This window comes from Equus caballus, chromosome 17 (assembly GCF_041296265.1).
Source record: "Equus caballus isolate H_3958 breed thoroughbred chromosome 17, TB-T2T, whole genome shotgun sequence".
NCBI classification, from domain to species: domain Eukaryota; kingdom Metazoa; phylum Chordata; class Mammalia; order Perissodactyla; family Equidae; genus Equus; species Equus caballus.
In genome coordinates this window covers 101,296,879-101,312,129 of record NC_091700.1, presented here as the reverse complement: position 1 = coordinate 101,312,129, position 15,251 = coordinate 101,296,879, and the positions used below count along the sequence as shown (strand labels likewise).

The 15,251-nt window shown below is 46.5% G+C and overlaps 1 protein-coding gene and 1 long non-coding RNA gene across 3 annotated transcripts; one reads left to right on the top strand and one right to left on the bottom strand.

Annotated features, from left to right (window-relative positions):
• The first annotated feature begins 943 nt into the window (after positions 1-943).
• Positions 944-13,721, top strand: CHAMP1 (chromosome alignment maintaining phosphoprotein 1). 2 transcript variants are annotated; one of them, XM_023621917.2, is made up of 3 exons: positions 944-1,180; positions 5,612-5,734; positions 10,210-13,721. In XM_023621917.2, exon 3 carries the CDS (start codon positions 10,262-10,264, stop codon positions 12,731-12,733), a length of 2,472 nt encoding a protein of 823 aa, XP_023477685.1. In that variant the 5' UTR covers positions 944-1,180; positions 5,612-5,734; positions 10,210-10,261; the 3' UTR covers positions 12,734-13,721. The 2 variants fall into 2 exon arrangements, with proteins under 2 accessions (XP_023477685.1, XP_023477686.1); XM_023621918.2 differs by lacking the exon at positions 944-1,180 and adding an exon at positions 1,249-1,471.
• LOC138918583 (uncharacterized) lies at positions 9,614-14,254 on the bottom strand. The gene is made up of 2 exons (XR_011428121.1): positions 14,072-14,254; positions 9,614-9,955 (listed from the first exon to the last, which is right to left on the bottom strand). It is a non-coding gene; the product is annotated as an uncharacterized lncRNA (long non-coding RNA).
• Positions 14,255-15,251: the final 997 nt, after the last annotated feature.

The window sequence follows — 15,251 nt, the reverse complement described above, 5'->3', positions numbered from 1 at the left end:
GAGGATGAGCATCTCTCCCCAGACTAGGAGCTGATTGCTGTGCTCACCTGTGACCACCCAGCAGCAGCAGACCTGCCACCTGCTGTGTGAATGGCTACACTGTGCCAGTTAGGCACTCTCATGACTGTTGTAAAAGGAACATTTCCCGTCACATGTGATGGATGTTCTCTGTTCCAAGACGGTATATACCCACTCTGTACACCCCACTGCTTTGGTGCCCTTCGTTCCTTGGGGAAGGAAGGCCCCCGGCTAGGCTAGGCCTCATATCTGGCTCAGAATGAACCTACCCCAATCCAATTTATAGATTGGTTAAGCCTAACTTTCGTCGACAAAGGCTAATCTTACAATAAGTCGCTCTCTTGCTAAGTCTCACAGCTGTAACCAGTTCCTTGGCTGGAAATTGTATGAAACAAACGAGTTAAACGACTTTCCAGGAGGTGGCCTTAGGAGCAACAAGGACGAAAACAAAGCGCTGCGAGTTACTTCGGGAACGCACGTAGCAGCAGCACTTCGAGGAGACTCCTGCGAGACCGTCAACAGGCAGAGCGCGGCCCAGGCCGCCCATGCCGAGTTTCAGAGCCCGACCTCGCCTCGAGGTGCGCTCGTTTCCACACTTAAGGTCACGGCCAGAAAGCGCTCCTGTCCGTAGGCTGGCCGAGGACGAAGCCTCCTGTCTACGCGCCTCGCCCCCTCTTCCGGCAACGAGCCGCTGTCCTCCGCCGCCACCTCCAGCGGCGCTCCAGGCAGCGCGGGCCCCGCGCCAGGTCCGCTCGCGCAGCCGACCTAAGGAGCCCCAAGGCGGAGAGGGAGGCCAGAGACGCGGCGCAGCCTGAGCCCGGCGAGCACAGCCAGCCGGGCCCAACCCGAGCCTCGACCGGCGCGCGAGCACTTCCGGGGGCGAGGCGGCAGCGCGTCACTTCCGGAGGCGGGTCGGCCGCTCCACGCGCCGACGCACTCTAGGCAAAGCGGCGTCCTTCGATCAGCGTCCGGATAGGCCCGCGCGGGAGGGCGCGCGGCGCCGAACTCGCTTCCCGTCAGCCCCTGCGCGCCCGTCCGGCGGTTGCGCGCACGCTCGCGCTCCCGGAGCCCGCGCCTGCGCCTCGTCGCCATTCGGGCCGCCGCGCTGCAGGGCCTTGGAGCTGGCGGGCCCGCCAGCCCGGACGCCGCCCGCGGCCAGCCGGTGAGGAGCGGGGGTCGTCGTCGGCCCGGAGGCTCGCGCCCTGGGGCCCGAGGCAGCCCAGCGTCCGCCACGGGGACTCACCCCAGGCGCCGGGCGGGCGGGGGCTCCGGGGCGCCGGCGGCCCGCGTCATCTCGGCGGGGGCGGGAAACCCCGGGAGGCCGGCTCAGGCTCGGCGAGGGGCGTTCCTCCGCCTCGGTCCCGGATGGCGCGCTCCCCGCCCTCTGCGGGGCTTTTGTCCGTGGAGTCTAGGCGTCTGGGGCGGCGCGCAGGGGGAGGTGACCGTGTCTCCGGTGGGTTCGTGTCCAGATTCGGGGGCGGCGCGCAGGGGGAGGTGGCCGTGTCTCCGGTGGGTTCGTGTCCAGAGTCGGGGGCGGCACGCAAGGGGAGGTCGCCGTGTCTCCGGTGGCTTCGTGCCCAGAGTCGGGGGCGGCGCGCACGGGAGAGGTGGCCGTGTCTCCGGTGGGTTCATGCCCAGAGTCGGGGGCGGCGCGCACGAGGGAGGTGGTCGTGTCTCCGGTGGGGTCGGGGGCGGCGTCCGGGGCGGGGAGGTGGTCGTGTTTCCTGTGTGTTCGTGTCCAGAGTCGGGGGCGGCGCGCAGGGAGGAGGTGGCCGTGTCCCCGGTGGGGTCGTGTCCAGGATGTGTCAGGAACTCCCGCCCCCAACGACAGAAAGCGGCCCTGCTCACAGGCGGCAGAGGACTTGAGCAGGTGTTTCCCCAGGAGGCATAGGAATGGCCCGGAGCACATCGGTTAGATGCCACTTGACACCTGCCAGGACGTGCAGTGCTGGCGCTGACATAAAATAGTGCAGCCAGCAGCTGCGGGAACGGTTTAATGGTTCTTGAAAAGAGTCAAGCATAGTTACTGTCTGGTCTCGCAGTTCCGCTCCTAGGTGTAACCTCCAAGAACTGCGAGCCGGGCTCAGATAGGTACTCGTCCACCAGTGTTCCCGAAAGCCTTGTTAGGGTAGCCAGGAGGAGGAGCCTACCCAAATGCAGATGAAAGCAAGCGGGTGTGCACAGTGCGATGTTATTCGTCCTTAACGAGGAGTAAATGCTGATAGTGCTGCCCGGACGGCGGGGACAAATACTGTCTGCCTGGGCTCACAGAGCCGGAAACCGGCAGAGACGGCTGGGGCCGGTGGGAGGGGGACAGGGAGTCACGTTTGCTGGGTACAGACTTTGTGTTTGTGGTGATGAAAAGTTCTGAAAGCGAATAATGGTGATGTTTTTGGTTGTGCATTGTGAATGTACTTCATGCACAAAATCGTGCTTTTAAAAATGGTTACAATGGCAAGTTTTGTGATTGTATTTTACCACCGTTTTTTAAATACACAGGGAAAGGCAAAACTTGTGGTAGTAAGAAGATCAATGGTTGTGAGGAGCACAGGGGATTGTTATGGCAGTGAAATCATTCTCTTCCATTCTGTAATGGTGGATACATGACAACACCTTTGTGAAACCCATAGAACTGTACAACAGGAAGAGTGACCCCTAGTGTAAACTGCGGACTTCAGTTGATAATAGTATATCAGTGCTTGTTCATCCGTTGTAACACGTGTACCACCCTGATACAGGATGTTAGTAATAGGAGAAATTATGTGCAGAGGAGGAAAGCAGGTATATAAGAACAGAACTTTCTGCTCAGTTTTTCTTTGTACCTAAAGCTGCTCTAAAAAATGTTTACTAACTTTTGAAAAATAGGCTAGGGAAGGAAGAGCAGTGCTACTGTGTATACTGATAAACCCACTGAGCCTTAAGCACGTTCTGCATATTGAGTTTTAATTTTACAGGCTGAACATGGACATGTTTTGAAGATGACCAATGGTCTGAGACTTTAAGGAAGGAATTGGATGGGAAATGGGGAAATAGGAGCGATGCCATGTGCATAGAACTTCAGTGAAAAATACGGGGTGATGGACTGGCAAAACGCTAATGATGAGAACTTAAGTTTTTCAGAGACAGCATGTAGTCTGTAGAGGTGAAAAGTAGGATGAGAGAAAGTTTTATTAATCTGGATAGTTTAGAGTTACTTTCTTGGTTAGGCTTAGGAACTCTGAAATTTAGGGAGAAAATTGCTAGAATCTTAAAGCTGGAAGGAATCTCAGCATGTAGCCTCTACGCAGCAGCTGAATTCTGGACTCAATTCTGCAACATCCCTGTGGGAAACACTGCATTGTGTTACAACAGAGATCCAGAATCAGGAAACCAGGTTCTTCTGTTGCTTTCTCTGAGCTAATAGGTGTGGTCTCTGACAGGTTACTTCTCTCCCTCAGCATCAGTTTTCTCAATTGTAGAATGAGCAGGTGGGACTCAAGTCCTCTGGGGAGCCTTCCAGTCCTGCAGTGATCATGGGCTTCCAACTATGGAGGGCTCCTGCCTGACAAAGCAGCTCGTTCTAGTCCATGATTGAGTAGTTCGTAAAACTTATGTTGAGCTAAAGTGTTTTCCTGCTAGCTTCCACTTGTTGCTTCTAGGACAGCTTACATGTTATCCATAATTCTTCCTCTTTTGAAGTTAAGTGTCTGTACTCACAAATGACATGTTTTTAAAGACTGCCTTCTGTTCTGGTTGCTTTCTTTTGCATGTTCCCTAGTGCTAGGGACTTACAGTGTCCTTCCTGCCCACAGCTGGAGACAGTGATCCACTGGGATGCTCCTCTAGTGCAGAATGTGGAATGCAGTTCTCTGTAGTCCTGTATTCTGCACTGATATTTGGATTCTCAATCTTTGATAAATTTCATCTTGTTGATTTTGGCCCATTGTAGTGGTTTTTCAAGATCTTACTAAATTCCACTTATTAGTTTGGTCAAGATATACTAGAAAGAACCTGGATACATAGCAGAACTTTATTCTGGTTCTTCATGAGATGCTAATTATTTGCCTGATCTTAAGCAAGTTGCTTACTGTCTAGGTTTGAGTTTCCTCAACTATAAATTGAAGTTTTAAAGTCGATGGTTCCTGAGGTCTTCTGCTACCCTAAATCCAATGACCCTGAGACTAGATGGTAGCTCAGGTCTTTTCTATTTTTAAAATCCTTTGAATCTATGATCAGGTCCCCAGTCTTCATGGGAGAATATACTTTCGTGTGCCAGGGATATGCAAGGGTTACAGAGGTGAATGGGCAGTCCGTGCCTTCCGAGAGCCACGGCCTGGTGTGGACTCAGGCTATAGTGCCAGAGGATGACCACTGCACTGGAGGTGTGCATACAGCAGGGGGCCCAAGGAAGATTTGGAGTGGGAGGGGAATTGGCAAGTATTTAAGAAGTAATCCTGCCTGAAGGATGGCTGGGTGGGGAGTGTAAAGGAGAGGAAATACCTTGCAAAGGCCCAGAGGCTTGAATGGTCGGGAGTTACAGGTGGGTCAGTAATTGGAGAGTGCATTCTGGTTGGGGGCCAGACTGTGAAGAGCTTTATGTGCCATGTTCAAGTTTTGTGCTGTAGGTATTGGGGATGCCTTGAGGAATTGTGAGCAGGCAAGTCACATTTGGGTTTTACGTTTGGAAGATGACTGCAGCAGTCTGATGAGTGGATTGGAAGGAGTGAGGCTAGTGGCAGGGAGACAGGGTGTCAGAATTAAAGCAGTTGACGGGGTAGGCGAATGTGCTAGAACTTCTCAGAGGTGTGTTGGGAGCCACTGTCCAGCTTGTTGATGGCCATTTGATCCTGTTCTGTTCAAGTCAACAGCTCACCTGCACCTGACACCTTCTGTTAAGTTCCTGTGTGAAGAGGGCTGAGCAGTCCCCGAAGCACCACCATCCCTCCTTTTCCCAGGCCTCTTCCATCTCTGCCCCTGGGTCCTGTTGATTGTGTTGTCTCTTCCTCCACTGCCTGTTAATCTGCTGCTTTGCTGTGTAGTGTGGATCATTGACAAAACAGCAGCTGCTCCTGTGATCACGGTCACAGTCTTCTGAGTGCTTGTCACGTCAGCTGAAGCTAAATGGTGGGTTGCAGAAGGGTTTGGTTATGTGGTAGGCGTAAATTCCATCGTGGGGGGCTGGCCCCGTGGCCGAGTGGTTAAGTTCGCGCGCTCCGCTGCAGGCGGCCCAGTGTTTCGTTAGTTCGAATCCTGGGCGCGGACATGGCACTGCTCGTCAGACCACGCTGAGGAAGCGTCCCACATGCCACAACTAGAGGAACCCACAACGAAGAATACACAACTATGTACCGGGGGGCTTTGGGGAGAAAAAGGAAAAAATAAAATCTTTAAAAAAAAAAAAAGAAAAAAAAATTCCATCGTGGGTTATTGAAAGTGGACTTAGAAGGGACGGTGTTGTGGATAGTGTCTGCTGTCATTTTTGGTGGTGTTTATTGGGTTGGACCCCTCTGTCTGCTGGAGGGGACAGGATAGCGAGAGGAATGGGCAGAATTCTGTTCGGTGACAAATTATCACAAGGATATAATTTTGATTGCCCTTTCTTTATTTTTTTCAGGTTCAACTTCTCGTCTTTGTCCTTCTTCATGTACTATAGGCTATTTTTTTGGTTTCGTCAAAAAGCCATGTAGACTTGCCTGACCTTTGAAGACTGCTTTTAAGACTTCTCATAAGACAGTTGGTGAGTCTGCTAGGGAAAAGCATGTTGGTTTTTATTTCTTGCCCACTCTAAAGGTATTTGTCCTGGATAAAGTGTTATTCTACCAGCATTACTTTGCATATATTTTTGTTTACTTGTAACAGTTCTTGGCGTTTTTTTTCCCCCCGGAGGAAGATTCATCCTAAGCTAACATCCATGCCAGCCTTCCTCTATTTTTTAGTATGTGAGCCACCAGCACAGCATGGCTTCTAACAGAGTGATGTAGGTCTGCGCCCAGGAACCACACCCAGGCTGCTGAAGCAGAGCACGCCGAACTTAACCACTAGGCCACTGGGGCTGGCCCAACATTTCTTTTTAATGTTTAGGAAAATATTTTATGATAACACTTTTGGAAAGCGCTTGGGGTTCTTGAGGAAAATCCCTATAAAAGCATACACACCCATATATAATGATGTGTGAACACGTGCTAGATATGCATATATCAATATATACAGTCAGGTGCCACATAATGACGTTGAGGTCAACAAGGGACCGCATGTGCAGCGGTGGTCCCGTAAGATTAGTGCCATATGTAGCCTCGCTGTGTACTGGGCTGTACCGTCTAGGTTTGTATAAGTACACTCCATGGTGTTCACACAACGATGAAGTCACCTAACAACACGTTTCTCAGAACATATCCCCATTGTTAAGTGACGCATGAATGTACGATGGGCTTTGAGAATTGAACTTTGTAATGTTCTTTTTAATTTTTTTAAGAGGTTATTAGAGTATGTTAATGAGGCTTGGTAGTAGGCAGGTGTGGGTAGTAAAAACTTTGAGATTGGCCAGAAGAGTGGGTGGTAGGAAGAGGAAAGAGAGAGGGGCAGTTGGGAGAGATAGGAGATGATACCAAAGTCTGAGGAGCCATTGGGGTTTTTTACAGACTGAAGGGGAATGGGAGTGGATGATGTATTTACTGAGTGGCCCTAGATGAAGAGAGAGCTGATGAATGTACGGATTTAGCAGGCAGCAATTAAGGACAAAAGGAGTCCATCCAGTCGCAGAAGCTGAGGTGGCTGGAGGCTGCTCAAGGCAAGAGCAGTAGGAATCAGGCCAAGTGGTAGTCATTAGAAACAGGAACTAATTTACAGGAGCAGCTGTAAAATGTAGGGTTAATATAAAGTTTCCAAAGAGTCAGAAAAGGGAGAGAGACAGTCAAAGGGAAGTAGAGATAAGGAGAAAAGTGCAAGGGCTTTGCGTCTGGAAAGGGGACACAGACTTGGATTGCATTCGGCAGAGGGGGCAGGTTAGAGAGGACCCGCTCTCCACTGTTGTCCTGTGTCCGAGACGCCGTTTATGAGGTGTGGTCTTGTTTTATTCTGGTTTTCATTTGGTAAGTTTGCCAGAAGCATGTTTAATAAAACCTTCCTGGCTGTAGAACAGTGTGCTCCGTCGTTTCTGTGGGAATGAAAGAAAAATGCTTCACCCGTACAGTTCAAAGTCTGATCCCTGCATTTTGCATTTAGTCGGCTTGTGGGTGACCTCCGTTTGATGAGGTAGCATGTTGGGAAGGAGGAGGATGGTTTTGTTAGTGGGACTGTACATTATGAGAGAGGAGAGATGGAGCTAAGTAAGTGCTGCACTGAAATGAGGAGACAAAAGTCCTTTCTCCGTACTGTGGCCTTACTCCTTGAGAGGATGGAGCCGTTTCTGTGGTTAACAGTGTGGTTACCTAAGATTGAGAAACTCAGACAGAAAGCCTGGAAGTGATGCCTCTCTCCTATCCCAAGCAGGACTTGGGTGCCTTTTGGATGAGCCACTGCATGTTGGTCAGCCGTAACTTCACCAAGGTGATTTGGCAATTACCAGGACCTGAAGGAGTACATTTTTTAAAGACTACCTAATAGTTTCAACTATAATAATAACAGCTAACACTGACTGCTTGCTACTTATCAGATACTGTTCTGAACATACTAAAAAATATTACAGCCATTTTACAGTTAGGAACCTGAAGCATAGAAAGGTTTAGTAACTTCACAAAAGCCACACAGTGGAACTAGGACTCAAACCCAGCAATCCTGAGCTCTTCACCTCTGTGTCATAACATAGATAACAGATGGCGTGATACCATGATATGATGGGAAACACCTCACCTCTTTAATATGGGGTCCCTTGACTGCTCACTGTTGCCGCTCAGGGACAGATGGGGCTGTTCCGCCTTCCATTTTGTGTGAGCATCTAGACGCTGAACAGTGGGCTCTGAGGTGCATAGTTTACCTGTTCTTTCTACATATTTTTTTCATTATGTTCATAAGTTAAAGATTCTTTTTAGATTTTTCTTCAGTACTAAGTAATTGTATCTTTCTTTTTTTGTAGTCCTTCTAGCCCTAAAAACAATTTTCTAAAAGACAGGATAACTCCAGGGTGATGGAGAAAGAGCTGATCACTTTCTGAAAAGCACTGGTTTGTTTCCTCAACTGTCTATCACCTTTTCACTCCCGTACTGAGAAGGGCGCACCAGGTCAAGCTGGTGGAGACTCGAGTCGCATCCAGAACAGAATCCTGGACGTGAAATCCAGTAAATGCTCAGTGGAACGTCACACATCAGTGAGGAACAGGGTTGTGTGGTCAGTGTTGTTGAGACAACTGAACTGTCCATTTGGTGTGAAAAAATAGTTTGGATCCCTACCTCACTTCTTACACCAGAGGGATTAAAGCTACAGATGTTTAAAAAAAGAATGAAATTGTTAAAAATAAGACAAAATATTAAGTGATTAAAAAAATAGTGGAGAAGCATAACTAAAACAGTCATAAGGAAAACACTTTTAAGTTTTTAATTTTTATGTAAACCAATTAGCATGGTAAAAAAACACCATAAAGTCAAAAGACAAATGATAAACTGGGAAAATATCTTCAGTAAAAGGGCTGAGTTCTTTTATATACAAAGACTGTTTACAAAGAATTGTGAAAAGTGGACAAAGCACATTCTAGAAAAAGAAATGCACGTGGCTAGTAAACAAGGAAAAATGTTCAGTCTTTCTTACTAAAGAAGAGCACGTTAAAACAATGTGCGAAATCACTTTTCACCTAAGCAGCAGCAAGGGTTGGAAGTTTAATGCTGCTCTGTGTTATGAGGAAGCTGGGAGTTGTCCCTCACATATACACTGCTGTGTGGTGTGTATGGTGCTGCAGCTTTCTGAAAGCTTGATAAAATGTATCAGTTTTAATTGCAGATAAGCTTTGAACCAGGTAATCCACTTCTGGGAGTTTTAAGAAATACTCTCATATTCAAAAGATAGGTACAAGGGAATTCAGAGCTTACTCCTGTGTAAAATGTGCTAGAAAATGCCCTCTAACTTAGCAGAACTCCTGAAACCTACACCTGCCCTTTCCATGGAAACTTGGCCCAGCTTTGTTTCCAGAATCATCAAAACCTACTCCTCTTACCTCCCAGGGGCCTCAGAAGCCTGGCCCTGTTTCTCCTGAGCCACAGACACCTTCTCTTCCTTATGTGAAAGCAGCTGCAGAACAGTATGCTTAACATCCCATTTATGTAGTATGCGTATGTGCATTTATGTATATGTAGCATGTTTCTTCAGTGACATGTAAGTACAGTGGCTACCCTGGGGAGCGATGCTGTGTGAGCATCTTGTACTGTGTGAATGAATGTTTCTAACTCTGAGCTTCTCTTACCACCTAAGAAGACTCTCTTAAAATTTTAAAAAGTCATATTTTCTGGCAAGCAAGTTTCTGCCTCACGGGTGTTCTCTGTCTGAATTGCCCTTTGCTTGGCAACCTCTTCACTCATTCAAGATTTCTGCTTGAGCGTCTTCCCTTGACAGCCTTCTCTACTTTGTCCTCCACACCCTTACCTCCTCACTAATGTAGGCACCAAATTACAAGATACTCTTTGACACCAGGTGCCCAGAAAAGCACAAGACACAAAATAATTCAACTATTAAGTGAGTGAATAAAATACTTTATATTAAGGTAAATAAGACGTTCCAAGATATGTTGATATTTTTTAAAAAGCCATCTTTTCTTGGTTAGATTTAGTTGAGCAAGTGCTTTCTGAATGAGTCTAAAATTTCTTGCTCACCCTTAAATAGCCCAGCTTTAATCCTGATATTTACTCAGCTGTGTGTGCTGACAGCTTGTTGATTCAGGATGTAGAGTCAGGGTGTAGGACACACACAGGAGATAATTTGGGGTCGGCTTGGGTCACCTGGAGAAGTCACTTCTCTGAACCTCAGGTTTCTTCATCTGTAAATGAAAATAATACTTGTCATATTGTTGGGAGGGTTAAACAAGGCAATGTATGTAAAACTAGCAGAGTTCCTGGGGCTCAATTACACATTAGTTCCATTTCTCCTTTCTCTTCAGATTATTTATAGAGATGTTATCTAATGTATGTGCCATTCTAGACATCAAATTATGCAGTTATAGAATGGTCTAGAACAAAATTGTATTCAAAATTAAGTTCCCTGAAATTAATTTATTTCTACTTTATATTGCAGCACTGTTGAAATTTTTAAAGAATATAATCGTGTGTGTTGTAACAGAAGGAAAATGGAAGTATTCCAGGAGCTTCACAAGCCATCAGCACGTTTGGAGTGTGACCACTGCAATTTCAGGGGGACAGATTATGAAAATGTGCAGATCCACATGGGCACCATCCATCCAGAATTTTGTGATGAAATGGATGCTGGTGGGTTAGGAAAAATGATATTTTACCAGAAAAGTGCAAAGCTATTTCACTGCCATAAATGCTTCTTCACCAGCAAGATGTACTCTAATGTATATTACCACATCACATCCAAACATGCAGCCCCAGAGAAATGGAATGAGAAACCAAAAAATCAGTTAAACAAAGAGACAGATCCTGTGAAAAGCCCTCTTTCTGAACACCAGAAAATGGCCTCTAACTCAGCAGAACCGAAACCTACACCTGCCCTTTCCATGGAAACACAGAAACTTGGCCCAACTTTGTCTCCAGAATCACCAAAACCTCCTGTTGCTTCCCTGGAGCCTCAGAAGCCTGGCCCTGTTGTCTCTCCAGAACCACAGACACCGCTTCCTTCTCCTGAACCTTCTCCAAAATCTGCCCCTATTTCTTCTCCAGAACCTCCAAAACCAGTCCCTGTTGTTTCTGAATCTCAGAAACCCGTCCCTGTCCCTTCTCCAGAACCACAGAAACTTTCTCCTGTATCTCCTGAGCCAGTAAAGGCTTCTCTTATTAATCCCAAACCCCAGAAACACTCCCATTTCCCAGAAACATTGGGGCCGCCTTCAGCCTCATCTCCAGAGTCACCAGTTCTAGCTGCCTCCCCTGAACCTTGGGGGCCATCCCCAACTGCATCTCCAGAGTCTCGGAAGCCGGCCCGGACTCTCTCCCCTGAGCCAAGGAAGCCATCCCCATCGGAGTCTCCTGAACCTTGGAAGCCATTTCCTGCCGTCTCCCCAGAGCCTAGGAGACCAGCTCCATCTGTGTCACCAGGTTCTTGGAAGCCAGGGCCGCCTGGGTCTCCCAGGTCTTGGAAATCCAGTCCTTCGGTGTCATCAGGACCTTGGAAGCCAGCTAAACCTGCTCCATCTGTGTCTCCTGGACCTTGGAAACCAATTCCTTCTATATCACCTGGGCCTTGGAAGCCATCTCCCTCTGTGTCCCCTGCATCCTGGAAGTCTTCATCAGTCTCTCCTGGTTCCTGGAAAACTCCCCCAACGTCTCCTGAGTCGTGGAAGTCGGGCCCACCAGAACTCCGAAAGACAACGCCCACCTTGTCACCTGAACATTGGAAGACAGGTCCCCCCGTGTCTCCTGAGCTCCGTAAAGCAGGACCACCCTTGTCTCCTGAGCTTCGCAAACCAGGCCCACCACTGTCCCCAGAGGTCCGTAGTCCAGCTGGATCTCCAGAGCTCAGGAAACCCTCAGGGTCTCCGGAGCTTTGGAAATTTTCTCCTGATCAGCGGAAGACTTCTCCTGCTTCACTTGATTTTCCTGAGTCCCAGAAAAGTTCCCGTGGTGGTTCCCCTGATCTCTGGAAGTCTTCCTTTTTTATTGAACCTCAGAAACACGTCTTCCCTGAGACCCGGAAACCTGGTCCTTTGGGGCCATCTGAGTCCCCTAAAGCAGCCTCTGATATCTGGAAGCCTGTTCTCTCCGTGGATGCTGAGCCTAGAAAACCTGCCCTGTTTTCGGAGCCTACCAGAACGGCCCCTCCTGCTTCTCCTGAACCACGAAAACGCGCTCTTTTTCCAGAGCCCCGGAAACATGCCCTTTTCTCTGATCTTCCCAAATCAGCTGTGTTCTCAGAGTCTCAGAAGGCAGCCGAGCTTGGTGGTGAACTGCAGGCAGATGCCGTAGATGATCACAAGTGTGATATTCTGGTTCAGGAAGAACTACTCGCTACACCTAGGAAACTCTTAGAAGACACTTTATTTCCTTCCTCAAAGAAGCTCAAGAAAGACAACCAAGAGAACTCGGATGCTGAGCTTAGCAGCAGTGAGTATATAAAAACAGATTTAGATACGATTGATAATAAGGGCCAGGAATCAAGCAGTGATCAAGAGCAGGTTGATGTGGAATCTATTGATTTTAGTAAAGAGAACAAAATGGACATGACTAGTCCAGAGCAGTCCAAGAACGTACTACAATTTACTGAAGAAAAAGAGGCTTTTATCTCGGAAGAAGAGATTGCAAAATATATGAAGCGTGGAAAAGGAAAGTATTACTGCAAAATTTGTTGCTGTCGTGCTATGAAAAAAGGTGCCGTTTTGCATCATTTGGTTAATAAGCATAATGTCCATAGCCCTTACAAATGCACAATTTGTGGAAAGGCTTTTCTTTTGGAATCTCTCCTTAAAAATCATGTAGCAGCCCATGGGCAAAGTTTACTTAAATGTCCGCGTTGCAATTTTGAATCAAATTTCCCAAGAGGCTTTAAGAAACATTTAACTCATTGTCAAAGCCGGCATAATGAAGAGGCAAATAAAAAGCTCATGGAAGCTCTTGAACCACCATTGGAGGAGCAGCAAATTTGATATATCCATGGTGTGGACATATGCTCTACAAAGTTGTGTGTTCAAAGTGTAGTTAAATAGCCTAGTTGGATCAGTAAATGTTGATGTGTGTGGTTTGCTGTGTTTAATTGTCTCGTAGTGTTGCAAAGAATAAGCATTTGGTTGTTTTTCTCATGGTCTCTGTTTATGTGGCTATCTTGTAAGTCAATAAATTCATACTGTATATTTCAGATGGATAAAATTTAAGTATGTTTGAATAATATGAAGAGGTCGACATTCCATTTAACAATCAAGAGCAAGTTGTACTTAATTTAAAACATCTAACAAAAGTGTATCTTGTGAAACTAATTTCAAAGAATGGAAATTATTAGTTGGAATGTTCAAGAATTAGGCATTAAAAATATGAGAAATTTTGTTCTCTTATGTATTTTCAAATCATAAAAGTTACTTTGAAGTTTCTATTTGATCATATAAAATTATTTATAAATCTTGAACAGTTTCTACATGTTTATTAGCTTTTATGTCATGGAAAAATTGGAGTCTCAGGGTTGCATATTTTCTGCTGAAAGGGGGAAAATTGAGTAAGTTTAAAGAATAGATTGCAGCCTTCTCCTCTAGGAAACTGAGAAAGGTGAGAGTGATTTTAGTTCTTTCCCTTGGAGTCTTCCATTCTGTACCTTACCCCGAGATCTGGCCCTTCATTTCCCTGTGAGCTCACGCCAATAGATGATCCTTAATTGCCAAATGTGTTGGAGTTGTACCTCCTCCTCCTGGGCCTTCCACCTGTTGGGGCTTCAGCTTCAGACCAGGGTAATGAGTAGGAACTGAAAGTCTTCCAGATTCACAATGGAAAATTTTATAAATACACATTTCTGTTTGAGAATACATTGATTTTATGTTTTTCACAGTTGTTGCTGTAAATACCTTGTGCCTGTTCATGGATTATTTTATTCTAAAATATTTTGTCAAATGTGTATCCACCAAATTAAAAGCAAATACTTTCATGTCAGCAGTGTCTTTGTGTGTGCTTGCTTTTTTGTAATTTTCACTGTATGATTTCCAAATTCCATTATTCTCTCCTATTACCACTTGTTTTCAGCATTCTAATTTTCGTATACGGAGCAGCATTTTCTAAACTGTTTTCTCAGTTTTGTGGTCAGATAAGTTAGGGAAACATTTTGTGGAAAAATCTCATCAGTGCACAGGAGTATATTAAAAGTTGTTTCATCCAGTGGTTGCCAGTCTGCATTTGAACAGTGTGAAGCATTTAGTGCCATAAAGACTCTGATGTGTAGCCAGGATTGAGATACTGGTTTTAATTAAGCTGTTCCCTGACATTTTTGAGCAAGGAGCACTTACCATCATGGTATCCAAATTAATATGCCAATTCAGAAGACAGTGGATAACACTGGAAAGGTCTTAGATGCTTCGGGTCTGTCACTCCTCTGGTGAGCACAGGGCAGGGAGCATTGTGAGTGATTGATGCCATCGTCATCGTCACTTCACATGGCACCTGAGAAGGAGCTTCCGTTCTGGAGTTTCCTTCTAGGTGTGATGCCAACAAGTGGGATAGGTAAGACATCTTGAATATACAGTCGTCTGATCTATACTGACTGAAAATTATGAGTGGGAAAACGGTCTGCAGCACCCAGAAACCCTTTTGAAGCCTGCAGTCTCTAAGCAGCCACTTTACATGCAAGAGATTCTTTTCCTTAGGACTTCACACTTTTTGGTGCAAAATTGTCACAAAATCCTTCCTAGACCTTTGCTCAGATGGAGCTAGCAAGATCCCACTGCTTGCCATCTGATGTGGGTTTTTCATCATATTGCCATAGGCGGCTAGGGTAAGTGATGGGGATGCAGGAGTAGTCTTAATGCCTTAACCCTATTTAGTTACACCACCATGTTCTTGGTTCACCTTACGTGTGGCTTCCCTCTTTTTTCTCCTTTTACCTCTAAGGTCAGGGTAAGCTGTGCCGTTACCTTAGAACCTAATGGCTTTTTTTAAACGATGAAAACTGCCTCCCGTACAATAGCATCCGTCTAATCAATATGACTGTACGTTTTCACTTTCTTTTCCTATGTAATTACAACTAGTTCTAATTAATCCAATGATTCTACATAATATGTAAGGCAATAAAAATTGTAGCATCTTGGGGCCAGCCCCGTGGCCAAGTGGTTAAGTTTGTCTCTGCTTCAGCAGCCCAGGGTTTCACTGGTTCGGATCTTGGGCATGGATGTGGCACCACTCATCCAGCCATGCTGAGGCGGCATCCTACATGACACAACTAGAAGGACACAGAACTATGTACTTGGGGGGCTCGGGGGAGAAAAACAAAAAATCTTTAAAAAAAAATTGTGGGTCCAGCGTGGTGGCACAGCGGTTAAGTGCACACATTCCACTTCCATGGCCCAGGGTTGGCTGGTTCAGATCCTGGGTGCGGACATGGCACCACTTGGCAAGCCATGCTGTGGTAGGCGTCCCACATATAAAGTAGAGGAAAATGGGCACAGATGTTAACTCAGGGCTAATCTTCCT

Coding starts and splice junctions, on each gene's coding strand:
- CHAMP1 (XM_023621917.2), top strand. CDS start 10,262: ATGGAAGTATTCCAGGAGCTTCACAAGCCATCAGCACGTTTGGAGTGT.